General features: G+C 39.6%; 1 protein-coding gene across 2 annotated transcripts in view; it reads left to right on the top strand.

The window, feature by feature from the left end:
- The window catches only part of Gen1 (GEN1 Holliday junction 5' flap endonuclease), a 33,127-nt gene extending 16,137 nt beyond the window's left edge, over positions 1-16,990 (top strand). Inside the window, exons 5-15 of one of the 2 annotated variants that reach the window (XM_075984019.1) lie at positions 65-175; positions 1,010-1,083; positions 2,085-2,213; positions 4,382-4,470; positions 5,373-5,523; positions 6,154-6,190; positions 6,314-6,394; positions 7,338-7,468; positions 9,299-9,360; positions 12,719-12,862; positions 13,904-16,990. In XM_075984019.1, coding sequence (XP_075840134.1) covers positions 65-175; positions 1,010-1,083; positions 2,085-2,213; positions 4,382-4,470; positions 5,373-5,523; positions 6,154-6,190; positions 6,314-6,394; positions 7,338-7,468; positions 9,299-9,360; positions 12,719-12,862; positions 13,904-15,219 — 2,325 coding nt within the window. In that variant the 3' untranslated portion in view covers positions 15,220-16,990. The remainder of the gene's footprint in view (positions 1-64; positions 176-1,009; positions 1,084-2,084; positions 2,214-4,381; positions 4,471-5,372; positions 5,524-6,153; positions 6,191-6,313; positions 6,395-7,337; positions 7,469-9,298; positions 9,361-12,718; positions 12,863-13,903) is intronic. The other variant, XM_075984020.1, reaches the window with a different exon arrangement.
- Positions 16,991-19,262: the final 2,272 nt, after the last annotated feature.

The raw sequence follows: 19,262 nt of genomic DNA, 5'->3' as shown, positions 1-19,262 counted from the left end.
AAGTCATTCTTTCTATTGTTTAACATAAACCACTTTGAAGATGAAAACTCTGTGCTGTCTTTAGGATCCACATGTTGAGTGTTACACGATATCATCTATCAAGAGTAAGCTGGGCTTGGATCGCGATGCCCTTGTTGGACTGGCAGTACTTCTTGGCTGTGATTATCTTCCAAAGGCAAGCTGAGCTTATCATTTCTTTCTCAATATTTTCACATGGTGTGTGTGTGTGTGTGTGCATGTGTGTGTGCACGCTCGCGCGTGTGCATGCATTCAGGTGTGTGTGTACATAGTATGTGTATATAATTAAGTATAAGACATTGACTCTCAGAAATAATCAGCAGGACTGATGAGATGATTCGCAGGCGAAAACACTGCAATGCAAGTGTTACAGCCTGAGTTCTGTGCCTGAGATACACATAAAGGTGAAAGGGGGAAAAACAAGTACACAAAATTTCTTCTGACCTTCCACAGAAGCCATGGCACAGATGCTCATACACATCATGCACACACGCATGCACACACACACACATACACAATAATAAGTAATAAATCCAAAACAATCAGCATCTCAGATAATGCTATAAAAAGCAACTTTGTGACAATAAACATTACAAAGGCGAGTTCAGTAAGTGTTCCCATGGCTTCAGCCTCAAAGAGATTGACATGTATGGTTGAGCGACCTCTCAAAGAAGTTTAAGAGTTCCTCTTTTGTTTGATAGCGGTGCTGGCTTCTACTATGGCTTTACCTATTTTTTAGCTCTGTATTTGTCATAGCTGTCTAGCTGCACACATGTGTAATGCTGTTGTCGCTGCTGTAGAGAGCATCATTACTGAGGTAATCCATTCATGGCTCCCAACACTGTGTCACATTTTCTTCATAAGGATAAGGATTAGGAAGATAACTGTTTCTTAAATACCCTGTGTAAAAAGCAGAGATAACTATTATACCTCTATATGCATTCCATCACTCCAGATTAACATTTAAGTTTCTTTCTCCACTTTATGAAAGGGAGTGCCTGGAGTTGGAAAAGAACAAGCGTTAAAACTTCTGCGGATTTTGAAAGGTCAAAGTTTGCTTCAGAGGTAACTCAGTGTTGCTTTTTACTCCACACTGGACACTTAATTCTTGTTGGACTTAGCAGTAAGTTTACAGAAACGATTACTTTTGAAATACTCTGTGTTTTCATTTTTGGTGATTAATTCCTACTTATCTTGAACTCTTCCAGAAGAAGAAAATGAATATGTTTGAAGCATGCTATTAAGTGTAATGGTCTGTCCAGTCCCTTTAAGAGACAAGGGCCCGCCACTCCCTCTCCCCCACCCCCCTTCACCCCATAGGCAGACCTTCCTGCTTGCAGCCCAAGCCTCTTCCTTTCCATCTCTCCCCTAAGAGGTAGCTGCTGCTGTGGCTCCTCCTGCCCCACCCCATTCTCACTCACTCTCTCTGCCTCTCTCTGTTCTTCTCCCTTCTCTCCTTCCCTCTTTTCCCTTCCCTTCCATAACCCACTAAATAAATACCCAACCTTACTTTGCATGGCATGCCTATCCGTCTTGGTCTCTCACCCACCATGCGGCTCCATGCAGGAACCACTGGCCCTCATGACCTGCGGGCCACTCGGGGGCTCCCTTCCTGGGACCCGGCTGCTTTCATGGCCTGCTGTGGTCTCGGGACCCGATGTCTACTGCCTGCTGCCACTTGCGGACCTGCGGCATGCTCTCATGGCCCGCTGCCCACTGCCACCACTCAGGGACAGCACAGTGTTTTTATTTAAACCATAACATTTAAGTATGTACTTTTGTTTCACCACACATAGTACAGATATAGTAACTTATAGCCATGGACATTTTTCCATAGGTTGTTTTAGACAATTAGCATCAAGTAAAGATGAAAACATTAAAATAATTTTGTATGTAATGCTTTGATAATATATTTAATTTGTACAAATGAAGTATTACATAGCATGTTGAAAATATTTAATAAGTAACTTTGAATAAACAACTTTTACTTTGGGCCAACAACATGTCTCAGCAAGTGTTGGGAGTCACAGTGCAAGCCTGACCACCTGGGTTCATTTGATTGCTAGACTCCATGATGAGAGGAGAGAACTGATACCTGAGAGTTGTCGTCTCGCTGCCATACACACGCCTGTCTGCACACGTGTACGTGTGTACCAGCACAAGTCCACACCAGCATGTACACACGCACTGTATAGGTATGCATATGCACAATACTACAATAAGTAAAACTAATTATTAAAAACTTCAGCTTTGTTGTTTGTCTTGCTGCTATATATTTAGTAATATATTCTAATTTGAGCTCTACAGATGATGGTCTAATTAAGATATAGATTATATTGAAATTTGCAAACTACTTAAATTCTCTTAAAACTTGTGAATTACACCAGGCGGTGGTGGCACACGCCTTTAATCCCAGCACTCGGGAGGCAGAGGCAAGCGGATCTCTGGGAGTTCGAGGCCTGCCTGGTCTACAAGAGCTAGTTCCCGGACAGGCACCAAAGCTACAGAGAAACCCTGTCTCGGAAAAAAAAAAAATTAAAAAAAAAAAACTTGTGAATTACATATGCTTGATGAAAGCAATAGTTTATAAAAATTAAGATTAATGACAGTAAGCTATAAAATAAGAAAGAAATGAAACCTGGGAAGCTGAACATAGTCTTGACCAACCCTCAGTAGGTCTGAGGTACTGTATTTCTCAAAAGAAAAGGTAGCAGAAGTGAAAAAATGACTGACAAATCTTTCAAATTTCTGTACCCTGTCTTACAATGCTTTTCTTTTAGCTATAAAATGTTGGTATAGCAAAGTCTTCAGTAAGTTGCTGAAGGACCTGTGTGATTATTGTGCCAAAACGGAGAAGAAATGGTATAATTTGACATGGGAATAAATAAATAAATCAGATTTGTTTTTGCCATGAAATAAAGAATGAGACACAAGTAAATATGATATTTATCTGACTCTGAGCTACTCTTATTAAAATAGTGTCAGCAAATAGGTATTTTTTGACAATATTTAAACATAGTATTTACACTTGAAAATGATCAGAATTTTTTATAATTATCCATTCTCATTTTGATAATTTATAGTATTTTCCCTATTTTTTAATCTTTGAAGTTCTATCATTTATCCAGAAGCTATTAATACTGATTTTTAGAATACTACTTTAGAATACTTTAGTTATTCTTGATAGTAAATGAGTCAGAGTTTCCAATAGTTATTTATTTACCTCAGTACTACACATTACCCTGAAAACTAAATGTTTTATGAGTAGCATCTAGGTCTTCTTGAAAGAATTATGTTAACTTGAAACTTTAGGCAAAACCAAAAATTTTATTACTCAAAATTTTAACAGTTGCATACATTTCTTAAAATCTTGCATTAAACAGAAACGTTTTGCCATTTGTATGCAACAAATTAAGAAAAGGAAACTTGTAATGGTAAAAATGAAATGCCGTGGATCCCTGAGTGACTGCAGCGGGAGCGGGCCATGAGACCATACTGCAGGCCCCCGAGCTGGGCCCAGAGCAGCCAGTCCCAGGCAGGGATGGCACACAAGATCATGCCACAGGTCTCCAAAGACAGCTAGTCCTGGGCGGCAGGGGAGAGACAGATGGATAGGCGTGCCATGCAGAGTGAGGTTGGATATTTATTTAGTGGGTTATGGAAGGGAAAGGGAGGAGAGCAGAAAGAGAGAGAGAGAAACAGAATGGGGGACCGAAGGGGGAAGAGAAGTGGGGAGAGGCAGAAGCTGCCTCTTTGAGAGGGAGACAGAAAAGAAAAGGCTCAGGCTGGAAGCTGAAGATCAGTTTGCCTCAGAGGATGGCAGGGGAGTAGGGGAGAGTGTCTCTTAAAGACACAGGACAGACCATTACAAAGTTGATTAGCATTTTAAATTATTTATTAAAATTTTATCCAAAAACTTAATGTTTTATTTGTACAAACACATTACTCTTTATCTTTATTTCCATTTAAAAATAGTGACCGTACATCTAAGTCTGCCTGTTCTATACTCTGGCACATGGTAACAATATGGGAAAGGACAAATATAAATTATTCTCCCCATATATTGCTGCCTAACAAACTCATCAAACAGGAACAAAAAGGCTGATGACAGTGATTAGATATACATCTGCACAGACATGCACATATGCACACTCTGCTTCCCTTTGCAATTCTTCTCTACCTGGGACCACATGTAAAGCTTATAGAAAATAGCATTTTTCCAGGCTATGCAAGTGCGTTTATGAACAGCAAGGAGAAAATAATTTGATAGATTGAAGGGAATAGGATAAACTGACATTTGAGAACATTCTTTATTACCTCATTTTTTTTCTGTTTTTAATTTTTAACCCATTTTCTAATAAAGGTTTAACCAGTGGATTGAAGAACCTTGCTCCTCTGCTCCACAACCAGTAGCTAAAAGCATAGCTCACTGCTCTGTGTGCTCCCATCCAGGTAAGCAGGCTTAGGACACTCCTCCAGAGCATTGGAGTCTTAGTCTTCATTCACAGTCCTGCTCCTCATACTTCGGGAGGGCAACCCAGTGAATACTGAATCTGCCCATGTTTATTTTTCATATGCTTTATATAGCCCAAACCTAAAGGGGAGAAAAAGGCAAAAGACTTGTTTGCCATGATACAAAGCACAGAGTAATTACCTCTTCAATACCTGAAACAGCAAGTCACTATCCTGAGTTAAGTATTCAGTTGTTTAGGTAGGACAAGCAAGGACCACATCTTAGGCCAAGCTTCCTGTAGGCAGCCACTCGCTGGGTCAAACCTCACGTCGTAACCTTGAAGGATCAAGAATAGGCCTGAACACTTTGACCTTTAGTCAACTGGAAGGGATTCAGGGGGCTCTGGCACTGACTCAACAACAACAAACAAAACCAAAAGGTATCCCTGAATGTGGTTCCTTTCACCCTCACCTGAGCTGCAGTCTTCCTTCCCCAAGTGTAGTTTAAAACAGCCCTGAGTAACTGAGACATACACACTGACAACGGACACAAAGTGGGCAGTCTTTTCAATAAAGAAACCATTTCATGAATTATTAAGGGAATAATCTTTCCTACTAATAATTAAGTTCTACTTTCCTACCTTATAGCTACTATAAACCAGAAGTTTTCCATTATTGGACATAAATTAATTAGTACTTCAAATAAATGAGTATGCTGTGAGCAGTATCATGATAGTAAGTTATAATTTGTCCTCAGAACCACTCTGGTGTGCATTATTCTTTCAACCAGCTGCACAGATAATAGTAATTTTGAGATTTTAGATAGCGAGAGAAAAAAAGGTATATGTTGAAACTCATTCAGCAAAGCAGTAAAAGTCACACATCTTTGTGTCTCCAAAAAGGTTCGCCTAAGGATCACGAACGTAACGGATGCATGTTATGTAACAGTGATAGATACTGTGAACCACATGATTATGAATACCGCTGTCCCTGTGAATGGCACCAGACAAACCATAGTAGACAACTAAATGAAATAGAAAACAATATTAAAAAGTAAGTTGTTTTGAGCCACTTAATGCTTTTTTTATGACTTGTATAGAATCTGAGGTTGATTTACTTTCCCCACATGTCTAGATTAATCATGCCTCACACACTGTGTTGTTGATTCTGTTAAGACAAGTTTCATCCATCTAGACCAGTCACAGTGGCACACACCTTTAATCCCAGCACTTGGGAGGCAGAGAAACCAGCCTGGTCTCCATAGCACACTCCTGGCCAGCCAGAGTTACACAGTGAGACTCTGCTTCAGGAAAACCAAAGGGGGAAAAATCATCCATCGAAGGAGCTGACGAGATGGCTTAGCAGGTAAAGGTGGTGCTGCTACGCCAGTGACCTGAGTTTAGTCACCAGAGCATACATGGTAGAGGAGAGAACCTACTTCCGCCACACGTGTGCTGTTCACGTTTGCCTACACAAACTCACACACACACAAATAAATAAATATTATAAAAAAATAAAGATAAAATTCATCTGAGAAGGTAGCAGTTTAACAGTTTTCCAGAGAAAGGCTTGGAAATTGTATATAAGATATTGTACATGGGTATTTGTTATAAAACGAGATTAGATGAGATTTCAGTCTGTAATTCTTTGATGGTCTTTATAATATGTGTGATTTATCTCCAGGAAAGCTTGCAGTTGCAAAGGATTTCCATTCCATGAGGTAATAATAATCCAATTATATATTTATTTTTAAATAAAATAAATAATAAATAATAATAATAATAAAACATATTTTGAAGTTCTCATTCCTGTTTTTTTGTTGTTTTTGTTTTTTTACACTTAGGTCATCCAAGAATTCCTTTTGAATAAGGATAAAATGTTAAAACCCCTCAGTTATCAAAGACCTGATTTATTATTGTTTCAGGTATCTGAAAATAAATTCTTACTTAATATTAAAATTAGGCTGGGTGGTGGTGGTGCACACCTTTAATCCTAGCACTCAAGAGGCAGAGATAGGCAGATCTCCGTGAGTTTGAGGCCAACCTGATCTATAGAGCGAGTTCCAGGACAGGTTTCAAAGCTACAAAAAAACCTTGTCTCGAAAAAAAATAGTAAAATTAGACATGAGGAAGATAGGAAGGATACTAACTACAGTGTATAAGAGGAGACTTCAAAACTAAGACAGATAGCTATTGACTGTCCCTATATTCTTCAGCATCTGTTTATAACCTTTACCCCTTAGCTATGCTAGGTCCATACTTTCCAGACCATAAGGCAAACACAAGCTGCTTCTCAGAAGATTCTCAGTCACCATGTATAGACACATTGATTCCAGGAATATATCTGGGAAAGAAGGGCTTGGGACAAGGGGTGCTATTGTCAAATATACTATATGACCCTAAATGTGAAATATCCTTAAAACAGAAATAATATTACCACCTCATCAAGTCACCATGAGGATTAAATGAGAGTATTTTAACCCCTGATGTTGTACTTAGGGGGAAAGGATGGCTGAGTAAATCTAGTTTCACTCTACCTCGTTGACAACTGTAATACATAATGAATTAAGTGTTTTCCCACTTAATCTACATAACCTGTCAACACGGTTACCTTCTTTTCACTTAAAAATAGAAAAATGGCCTAAGAGGTCAAGGCACTTCACCCACCATATTGGACATAAGCTGGCCATCTGAATAGAGAACCCTCTCAACCACATTATTCTTTCATTGTCCTTAGGGAGCTCTTTTTTTTTTTAGGGAATATTCTCATTAATACTATATTAGCATTACTCTTAGAGAAAAGATAATGTTATCTGAGAGTATTTCTTGTTCGAAAAGTTTTAATATTTATTTTTACTGTATTTATAGAGATTTACTGCTCAAAAAATGGAGTGGCCTAGTCACTATGCATGTGAGAAATTGTTGGTGCTTTTGACCCGCTATGACATGACAGAAAGAAAACTTGGAAGAAAAAACTCTAGTCAACTACAGCCAATTAGGTAATGTAATTTAAGGAGCTGTATGGTTGGGACTAGAGAGATGGCTTGGCAGTTAAGAGCAATTGTTGCTCTGGCAGGGGACCCGGGTTCGCTTCCCAGCACCCATCGGGTAGCTCACAACCATCTGTGACTTCAGTTCCAGGACATCTGATGCCCTTTTCTGACTTCTGATGCATTTCATTGTACATGCTTATTGTGCACAAACATACATGCATGTAAAAATATACATACATGTAAAATAAATCTAAAAAAATTATTTTTAAACTATTAAAAAAGTTCCACTTGAATACTTGCTGGCTGGAAGTATTAATATTTCTCCTCGAGTGTATACTAGTTGTTTTCCAAAGGTGGAGGAAAGCCTGAAAATTAAAAGCATAGTCAGGCCTCACACTCAAGACAACATAGTAAATTCAGGTATTAACATACTTTCAACTTCTTTTTTTTTTTTTTTTTTTTTTTTTTTGTTCGAGACAGGGTTTCTCCGTAGCTTTTTGGTTCCTGTCCTAGAACTAGCTCTTGTAGACCAGGCTGGCCTCAAACTCACAGAGATCCGCCTGCCTCTGCCTCCCGAGTGCTGGGATTAAAGGCGTGCACCGGGCTGGAAAGATGGCTCAGTGGTTAGGAGCATTGCCTGCTCTTCCAGAGGTCCTGAGTTCAATTCCCAGCAACCACATGGTGGCTCACAACCATCTGTAATGAGGTCTGGTGCCCTCTTCTGGCCTGCAGGCATACATGCAGACAGAATATTGTATACATAATAAATAAATATTTTTAAAAAAAGGCATGCGCCACCACCGCCCGGCCATACTTTCAACTTCTAATGCATGCTACTTAAAAAGTATAAAAATGTACAGAAAATATAAAAAGAACAGGGCTTAACAAAGAGCTCTTTCAGTGAACCAAAGAAAACAAAATGATGGGGTAATATAGAATAATATTTTAAATTATAAGAAGTATACTGAAGCCAGAGGAAGATGTGAACTCAAGATTGGTCAATAATTTTATGAACTGGGTGAAATTATTCACCTGCATAATTATACTCACATAATTTTAATGATTAATAAATGTCAAACTAAAACCCTTTATTTTGGATTGTATTCCGAGTGTTAGTCTTAAATCATTAAATACATATTTTGAGAGTGTTATTTCTATTTGTTGTGTATTGGCATGTTTTTTTACTAGAAATACAATATCTGACTTTCAAACAATTACAGTAAAAGTAAGAAATAAACTATCAAACTAAGAGTATATAGGAAGAAGGAAGTGAGTAGCAAAGAAAAACATTGCTAACAGAAAACATAAAATTTATGAATGAGTTCAACTCTCACTAGTCCTAATAAACGTAAGTGGGTTAAATTTATCTATTAAAATGCATATTGCATTGAATATGGCGCACGCTTTTAATCCCAGCACTTGGGAGGCAGAGGCAGGCGGATCTCTGTGAGTTCGAGGCCAGCCTGGTGTACAAGAGCTACAGAACCCACATGGTAGTTCACAGCCATCTGTCAGTGCAGTTCCAGGGCATCTCAGTCCCTCTTCTGACCTCGATGGACATCAGGCATGCAGCTGCTGCACCTAAATACATGCAGATAAAACACTCACAAATAAAATAATAAATGCAATGAAAACATATATGTATATATATTGAGTTAATCTAACAATATTCAACTCTGCCTCACAATTAAATTATTCAACTGAGTCCAAAGAATCTGGGCACTGATTCCTTATATCATTACTTAGAATAAATATGGATGGAAATTGAAGTATATAAATTAAAATTTTACAAATAGCTTGTACAGTTAGACCTCAGTATATAAATTTATTTTTCAGAGTTGTTAAGCCCCGAATCAGAAATGGAGTTCGTTGCCTTGAAATAGAATGGGAAAAGCCTGGTATGTATTCATTATACACAGAATGTCTAATCTACGGCGTTTGATCCGAATGTGAAGTAGAGAGTGAATGTTTAGAAAGCATACATGCTTGTGAAAAGTCATGAAAAGTATCACATGTACTGTGAATTATGTTTTATTTTATCTATTTTAAATAGATCTTGACTAATCAAGGTGATAAACCTCAAGTGCCTTTAATTTTAATGTCTTTGACATTTCTTTAATTTTAGATTTAATGTTGTGATTAAAATTTTTTTAAAAATTGTTTCCATCCCAACATTCGGGAGGCAGATGCAGGCGGATCTCTGTGAGTTCGAGACCAGCCTGGTCTACAGAGCTAGTTCCAGGACAGGCTCCAAAAGCACAGAGAAACCCTGTCTCGAAAAACCAAAAAAAAAAAAATTGCTTCCACAAGTGCTCTGTCTTTGGACTATCATAGTCAGATGTTTCTAAAGCAATTGAGGCGAGAGAGTCATAAGAATATTTCCTCCCTTTCCTTTATCCTGTTTAGTTCCTGAAGTAATTTGTACTTTTGCTACAATGTAAAAATTGTGAAAGACCTGGCTAAGCTTCCAAGCTAGAGGCAAGAGACATGACTCGAGATTCATGGAGTTTTATTCCATCCTTTTGTGTGCAGGTACCTGTGTGTGGGGGTGTGGGAGCACACATGGGCATGCTACGGTGTACCTGTGGAGGTTGGAGAAAAATTTGCAGGATTCAGTTTTTTGCTATCTCATTTTAATAAATAACAAAATATAAAATGACATACAAGCATACAAGTTCACAGGCTTTCCCAACTCAAACGCTTTCAAAGTTCCATCTCTTTAAAAATAAATCCAAGTTCTCTTTTAAAATTTCAAGTCTCTGGAAAACTACAAAATCTCTTTAAAAATCCAAAGTCTCTCAACTGTGGACTCCTGTAAAATTAAAATAAGTTAAGTACTTCCTTACTCTATCAGGGAAAAGCCAGGGACAGTCATGGTTAGGTTAAAGCAAAACCAAAGTCCAGCAGTTCAGGGTTTAGTGTCACACTTTGGGACCCACTCACGATATTCTGGGCTCCCCTAAGTGCTTTCCACAGCCCACGGCACACACAGCTTGTCTCCTAGGCTCCAGCCGGCTCCACATCCCAGCTGCTGCTGCGCATGGCAGTCCTTCCACAGTACTCGGGTTTCCTACACTTTGACCAGTGGCCTTTCCTGGACTCTTCATGGTATCATGACCCCTTCAGTTCTGGGCCTTCAACTGCTACTAAGGCTGCACCTTTGTTCTCTTCTGGCTTCTCAAAGTGCCAAGTATCAGCATCTCTCCATGACCACCCCTTCATGCCTTCAAAACCACCTAGAGACTAATACACATGACCAACACCAGCTGCCCACACAAGGAACAACCATGGCCACCCCTGGAACTCGGACTATGTGTGTTGGCCCCAAGGAAATACTTCTCAAAAGATCTTACTCAATGATTCTCTTTTCTTTATCACCACTGATTTCTCATCCCCAGCTAAGCAGTTTCACTTCAGGGGTACTGGTCTCTTGTTAATCACAGCTAATTTTTTGGCCCCAAGTAACCAGAACCACGGATTTTTAGTTCAAAATAGCACATGGCCCCCAGAGAGTCTTTAAGGAACTCTCAGATTTCCCTCTGAAACTACAGAAGCCAAGCCTCCATCCTCTGCAGCTCTCAGCATTCTTACCTTCTAAGCTCCTACAGGACAGCCCAGAGCTTAGCCAGACTTCTAGAGTCCTTCCACATCCTCACCAGAACAGTGTGGTCAGATCTGACAAAGCAATACCTTATATCCTCTTTATAAGTCTTTTTTTTCTAACCCACTTACAAACTACTGTTTCCTTATGTCATTTTCATAAATACTATGTTTTCTGGTTCACATAGGGACATTCTCCCCTCTCCAAATCCCCATTTATACCGTTCCACCTCCAATATTACCCTTTTTGCTTTCATATTATGCGTTCAGTTGCCCTCCCCACCCCCCACCCCCGCTTCCTTTCCCCCTCTGCCATAGGCCCCTGTAGAGTACAAATTAGAACCACTTTCAGATTCAGTGTAATCCCAGTCAGAAGCAAGCAAATCACAACAAATGCTGGTGAGAATGTGAAAAAAGATAAATCCTTTATTGACTGTTGGTAGAAGTGTAAATTAGTACAGAGGTTTCTCAAAGAAATTAGGGGGAAATAAACTAAACAGGACCCAGCTATATCAACCCTAGGCAAATTCTCAGAGGACTGCACTTCCAGAGAGATACTTACACACGTGTATTTACTGATGCTGCATTCACATGAGAAAGGAAACAGACTAAATGTCTATAAGGAAATGACTAGATAATGAGAAAATTTAGTACATGTACACTATAGAATTTTATTCAGCCTTAAGGAAGAATACAGTTATGAAATTTGCAGGAAAACAGATGGAAGTAGAAAACAGTGAGGCATTCGAGACCAGGCCTGAGAATATGGAGGTGTAGCTTGCCTGGTACACAGGAAACTCTTTGTCTAGGAAATTGTTTATCCCATTCCTTGTCTCTTATTTTAGCATTTTATCTAAAGAAAGTTTTCTGTTCTCTCAACTGACATTACTATTTCTGAAACAAGAGAATTTAAAGTTTGAATGTTAAAAAGAAATCTCCCTTTCAGCTCTCCTAGAAAAATAAAATAAAATCAGTTTAAAAAGCAACAACAGACTGGAGAGATGGCTCAGAGGTTAAGAGCATTGGCTGCTCTTCCAGAGGTCCTGTGTTCAATTCCCAGCAACCACATGGTGGCTCACAACCATCTGTAATGAGATCTGGTGCCTTCTACTGGATGCAGGCAAAACACTGTATATATAATAAATAAATAAAATTTTAAAAGAAGACTTGTTATAAGCAAAAAGCAACAACCACAAATACCTGAGGATAGGAGGGAGAAAAGAGCCAGCCAGTAAGTGTGATAAGGTAGCCGTAGTAAGTGACCGGGACTCATTCTATGCCTGTATATAATTATCAGAAATAAGAAACCAAGAAGTGGCCATGTTGTAGAGCAAGATTTGCAGTGAATTACCTGCTCATATTTGGACAGTGTTGTTTTCCTGATAACTACTTGAAAAACGGTTTTTAAACCCTTTTTTTGTTGTTGTTGTTGTTTTGTTTGGTTGGTTGGTTGGTTGGTTGGTTTGGTTTTTCGAGAGAAGGTTACTCTGTAGCTTTGGAGCCTGTCCTGGAACTATCACTTGTAGACCAGGCTGGCCTTGAATGCAGAGATGCCTCTGCCTTCCGAGTGCTGGGATTAAAGGTGTGTGCTACCACCGCCCAGCTTCAGTTCTTAAACCTCTAGTTGTCTGCTTTGCTGTATTTTTAATCTTCTAGAACATTATGGAGTGGAAGACACAGAGGCTGGGGAACTGGATCCCCTTACCATCGAAGACGCATCACTGTTTGAAGCAGCCTATCCTGAGGTTGTTGCTGTCTACCAGAAACAACAGTCAGAAACCCAAAAGAAGAAACAGAAGAGTAAGTGTTGTGCAGCTTGTGCTGGGCACCAGCATTGTGTAAACCAAGAGCAAGGGCTGAGCTCGTGCTTCTGTAGCACACCAGTGTAACATGGAGGGTCCTGTTTCTTGTTGGGGTTTTCTGTCCCCCCACCAGGTCCCCCACAACTGTTTAGCCCCAAAGAAAATCTCAAATAGGTCTCCATAAATTATAAGCTGGTTGGCCCATTAGCTCTAGCCTCTCACTGGCTAACTCTCACATCTTGATTAACCCATTTTTCTGATCTGTGTTAGCCATGTGGCTCAGTACATTTTTCAGTGGAGCAGATCACATCCTGCTGCTTCCGTGGTCTGGGCAGGAGTGGGAAGAATAAACTTCCTCCTTCCCAGAATTCTCCTGTTCTCATTACATCATTTCTACTTCCTGTCTGGTTTTCCCGCCTATATTTCCTACCTGGCCAATCAGCATTTATTTATAACATGATTGACAGAATACAGACAATTCTCCCATACACCAGTATTGTAGAAACTAAGAGTAAGAGCCATGCTCTTGCTTCTGCTTCTTCTTATGCTTTATTTCCCCATGCTGCCTCACTAAGGACCACACCCTAGGACCTTCCAGACACCAGCCAGGTGTGCTTCCACTGCATTTCGTATCAAGCCCTATACACTTCCTTTTAAAACTAAAACGTTGGGAGTCCACCAGCATGCTCTTTGTTTACTAACTTGGATAAGTTAAATACAGAATAATTGTGCGCTGTAACATTAATGCTAATCAGCTTTAGAACAGCTCCTGCAAATAGATCTTGTGTTATAAGTGCATTTTCTTTATTCCTCAGAATTCAGTGAGGGAAGTAACTCAATAATGACATTTCCCAGAGAAAACTAATAGTGTTTCCAGGAATGTACCGGGTACTGGGTGGAGATGGGGGAGAAAAAACTTACATAAATTACTAGTTTAACTCTTTGGTTTAGGGTATTATTTTTATTTTTGCTTGCTTGAGTCTTTTTTTCCCCAAGTTAAGGAAAAGAGTATTTATTCTATGTTTTTCCTTCTTTTCAGGTGTGAAAGTTAAGCCTAAAGGAAACAGTTTACCAGAACCGAATGGTGTAGTCAGTTCTCGGTCACTTATGACTTTAAAACCTACATGTGGAGTCTTCCCCAAGCATCATCCCAAAATTAATTTGGAAATTTCTCCAGACCCTATTTTTCCCCAGGAATCTATTTCTCCCTCCTTGCCTAGTTTTGTTTTCCCTGAAAGTGCTTCCTGTCTGAATTTGCAAAAACATTCCATGCCTTCTCCAAGACCTTCTTCTGGAAAGCAAACTAAAGATGTCAGTGATTTTCTAGTTTCAGAATGGAGTCAGCCCAGCTCTTCGTCCCATAATATCTCTGAGATTGCCGACCTCCAGTTGAGTGCCATTGACTGGGATGGTACTTCGTTTAGTAATTCTCCAGCTGTTCAAAGGAACACTTTGTCTCAAGATTTACAGCCGGAACTTGAGTCATCAGCCATCCTTCCTGGCTCTGAAAATCACCCAGAACAATTGTCACAGAAATCAGAACAATGCACCACAAACAATGACGTGCTGGGTAGAGACCTTCAAAAGGCTAGTCCTGCAGAGCGTCTACTTCCTGCCATTGCTGGCTTATGTCTTCACGATTTGCCTCTCAAGGAACGAATCCACATGAAATCCTCATGCCCTCAGTACAGTGTACAAGCAAAGGCTAACCTGGAAAGTTTGCACCTAAAAGTAAAAGGCTCTTGTGTTACTGACAGTAGCTCTGTTTGTTTATCAAATTTCTCAAAGGAATTTTCAGGAATACTGCACAAAGAGTCCAAAAACTTGAAAGGACTTGACAACGAACTCCTTCAAGGGAACTCTACAGTCAATGCTTCCATACCTGATTCTGAGAACAGAACAGTAGAGACCTCCAGTCTTCAAGCTGGGCTCTCAAATTCTGCTCTACCTCATAATCCAAAAGTTGTTGGGAAAACTGCTAAGAACCTTGTGAAGAATAGTGTTTGCCTCAAAAGAGATTCCTCAGATGACGAAAGTGCTCCAGTATCCTGGAAAACTAAGTGTACTGCTCCAAAACTGAAACCCAGTTCTCAGAAGCTCAGCCTAGCCCAGGTCAGAGACACACTCAGAAATCCTAAAGTCGATGCTGAAAAAACCAAACTCCATACAAAGACCTACTCCACAGCTGAAGATGGAGAAAACTGGTCTTCCGATCCAGCAAAAAGGACTCAAAGTTTTCTACACTGTCATGAAAAAGATGAGGGCTCTGCTGCCTGCTCGGAAAGTCCTCTCCCTTTATGCCAGAGGTTAAAACTCAGGCTCCAGAGCACTTCCAGTGGATTTTATCATACCTAAGTTTAATTCATTTGAATGGCGTCATTGTTAGCAGAAGGCAGGCGGTGCAGTCCAGCTCATGTTGGGCAGAGAATGGACATGACTGTGTGCCTTGTAATCAGTGTAATTTACAGTGTTAGGGGCCATGTGTGGCTTGTGCCTGCAATCACAGCGCTTAGGAGGTGCATGGAGCCCCGAGATTGGGAGCTCAGTGTCATCCTCTGCTATATGGAGAGTTTTAGGCCAGTCTGAGTTGAGTTAGCTAAGGAAGAAAAAAGTTAAAACTTTGATTACAAAGTGTTTTGTTTTTTTTTTTCGAAAAATTGTGATTTTGATTACAAAAGCTGATTGATTTTGATTTTAGAAAAACTTTGATTACAAAATATGGTGACAGCTTCAAATATTGTATATTTTAGAGTATTTTACCATTCTTGAAATGTCCTTACTGATTATTATCTAGCTTTAACATATTAGTGTATTCTTTGATAGAGTAAATGCGCTATCATTTTTAGTTCTTCTTATGTAAGCTTCTAAAGCATTTGTTACAGTCTAGCTTATTCCCAAGAGGGTAACACATTGTAATTGTATTGTAGTGCCTTCTATTGGGCCTTCCTAATCACTGTATTTTCTCCTCATGCTAAAGCACCATTAGCATGTTCTTTCGCTTTTAATAATGTCATGTTTGAGACATGAAAATGGAAAAAGAGGATGCTGTGGAGTAAAGTGTGTTTATAAAATCTGGGTAAGCAAAGCTGTTCCTTCCATGCATTCAGAAGTGCACGGGCACTGCAGGCAGAGAATGCTTCTAAAACCAGGTATGAAACCAAAAGGATGACACAGGACACGCATAGGAAGAGTGTGAGTCCCGCCTTTTCTTTCTAGTTTGGATCTTATATTTCTGTTTGTCTGATTTGTTTTTAATGTACAAAACTGTTCCCTTTTGCTTTAAAATTAGTTTGTATGTTATATTGACTTTAGTCCCTACAGATACTGAGTCTTGCATAAATTGTACTAAAAAATTCTAGAAGCATCTGGATTTTAAAAGAAACAGCATAGCTGTTTGCAAGTGACCGGAGTCTGAAAGTAGACGATCTTAGCAATCCATTCAAACATATAATAATTATAATAATAAAAACAGATGTGGTGACCACGTCTTTAATCCCAGCACTTGGAAGGCAGAGACAGACAGATCTCTGAGTTCCAGACCATCCTGCTCTACAGAACAAGTTCCATGACAACTAGAGCTGTTATACAGAGAAACCCTGTCTTGGAAAAAAAAAAAAGAAAGAAAGAAAGAAAGAAAGAAAGAAAGAAAGAAAGAAAGAAAGAAAGGAGAGAAAGAAAGTGAACACAATAAAGACGGCAAAGCTTAGAGTTAATAGTGAAAACCAGTGAATGAAAAGAAAAAGTCTAAAGAAAAAGACATCTCAGATTCTTGGATCAGAAGGTTTCGCACAGTGAGCTGTTTAAACTGCTCAGTATTGCCAGGTGATGCTGGTGCACACTTTTAATCCCAGCACTACTTGGGCAAAGGCAGACGGATCTCTGAGTTCCAGGACAGCCAAGGCTACACAGAGAAACCCTGTGTGGAAAAACAAATAAACGGTTTGGTTTTAATCCAGTCCCATCAATTTCATGCTTGTTTTCCCCCAGAACATGGCAAGCTGATTTCACTACTCGGATAGAAATTTAACAAAATAACAAATCTTGTGAAAATTGGAGAATTCATCCTTCCTGCTGTCATAATTTACTACCAAGCTGTATAATTTGTTGTACTGCTATAAGGGTAGAAGTGTGGATAAGTGTTAAATCAGTTGGACAGGCTCGAGACTAGAAATGTGCCCTCACATGTATGACCAATTGCTCTTTAACCAGTATGAAAACAGTTCAGTGGGGGAAAGTCTCAAATGCTGCTAGAACTTTTGGATGCTCCCATAAGAATGACATTTAATCCCTACCTTTTTGTCTTTCCTTTTATAAGTACACTCAGTAGCAAAAGTGCTCCTAGTAGATAAATTCTTCAAATGTCTACTGACCTATATTGGTAACCAGCAACATTTCAGATCTAGGGCTTGATGCATGCATGGATTGCCAGTTGTGGGGAGAGGGTGGCAGTGACACTTGTCATCTGCTAGGTGCTAATACAATGCACACAACTAGGTCTATAATAACCTTGAGGCACAGCCAGATCATTACCAAATAGCCATGCAACTGGTGGACCGCAAAGGTAGGAATAGAATTGTCTGGTTTCGGGTTCCTGGTTCAGTCCGCCCCATTTTTGCTCTCATAACCACGAAGAGTGCACAAATTACTGTATTTAGAATAGGTGGACCCTTGAGCGTGTGAGGCAGTGGTTATAAGACATTAGACAAGACTGGTATTTGCATGTTAGTAATACTGGATAAGGAGAGAACATGCAGATTAGGTTCTCTTTCCTATCCATGACTACCTCTGCTAGAAAGACTCTTAAGACTCTTGAAGCTCTATATATTTTTCTAAGTTGGAAACAAATGATCCATTTTTTTTTTTTTAGCAGACTGGGTAGAGTAGTTAACTCTAGAAATTAGGTTTGCAGAGACAGACATTCTAGATACTACAGAGGTCCAGGTCAGAAATGCAGCGGGAGCAAGTTCAGGTATGAGGGACCTCAAGGGAGAAAAGAGAGTTATGAAAAACTTAACTGAGGGGTGCAGGTGTTCTCCAGGTGGAACCCTATCGATCATTGCTCTGTAGGAGGGCAACATGCCTCCATTCAAGGCAGTTCCCACCTCTGTCCCAGGGAGAGAAAATTTGAACACTGGACCAGTCTTCTTAGTGCTGGCCTTATCTCACCTGCCAATGGACCAGGTTAGACAGATTCCAGTGAATACGAGTCAACCAAGAAAAGCAAGGCAAGCCATTGATGGCTCATCATAGAACAATTCTTCCATGTCGTGGGAACTTCCATAGGACAAACTTGGTTGGCCTTAAGATCACTGTGGGTTCTTGCACTCTATTCCTAAGACACCACAGTCTACTGGGCAGAGAGGCATGTGTCAAAGGGACCTTAAAGGTAGTTATCGCTCTGGCCTGTGCACACTGGCTAGCATGATGATCGAGGTAGATAATACAAGAGTGAAATCCTGGGGCTATGGCCTTCTTGGGATCTACAAGAGCAGTCCTATGGAGGCATGATTGCCTTCGTATGTTTTAAGATGCAAAATGGATCAATGACTTGAGATCTAAAACTAGGAGAAAATAGGCTGAAGGCTAGAGATGGCTCAGCAAGTAAGAGTGCTTACCTGCTCTTGCAAAGAACTAGAATCGGTAATTCACAAGCACCTATAACTACAAGCCTAGGGGATCCAAAACTGACATTTTCAAGTACCTACACACGTGTGCATACACCCATATATACATAATTTAAAATTCTGAAAAGAGGCTAAAATCTTTTGAGGTTTTTTTTTTTTGGTTAGGCAAGGGCTTCTTAGGACATTAAGACATATGCATAAAATAACTGGATATTATCAAAATTTGTTTCAAATGACAATGAAAGTGATGAGACAGTGTAATGAGAAAAAACATTAAAAAAAATTATAGCTGTAAAGGACCTGTACAGAGAGCTGTTACAATTCAGTAGTAAAAGCAATTTTAAAAATAAGCAAAATACCTAAATTGACATTGCTCCAAAGAAGACATAAAAAAATTGGCCAATAAGCATATGAAAAATTTCTCAGTCATTATGTCAACTGGGAAAATATAAACCCTCTGTTTCTCTCTCTCTCTCTCTCTCTCTCTCTCTCTCTCTCTCTCTCTCTCTCTCTCTCTCTCTCTCTCGCTATGTTCTCCCAGCTACCCGGGAGTGCAACATTTATTAAACACGGGCATCTTAATTTGGTGTCATTTGGTTTGATTGGAATTCTTTGTGCCGGTGAAGAGACTTTTCTTAACACTGAGGTTTTATGAAATGAAGGCAACAAAGTAGGTTAGAAATGGCTCATCTGGGTTACTTATAAATCTTCTGTGGACATTGGTCTATACAGTCTGACACCAGATTTCACTTCCTCTTCCTGGTGTCTTTTGTT

The sequence above is a fragment of the Microtus pennsylvanicus genome, chromosome 8 (genome assembly GCF_037038515.1).
Source record: "Microtus pennsylvanicus isolate mMicPen1 chromosome 8, mMicPen1.hap1, whole genome shotgun sequence".
Classification (NCBI taxonomy): domain Eukaryota; kingdom Metazoa; phylum Chordata; class Mammalia; order Rodentia; family Cricetidae; genus Microtus; species Microtus pennsylvanicus.
The sequence above is the reverse complement of the archived record's forward strand: the minus strand, read 5'-3'. Positions and strand labels throughout refer to the sequence as shown.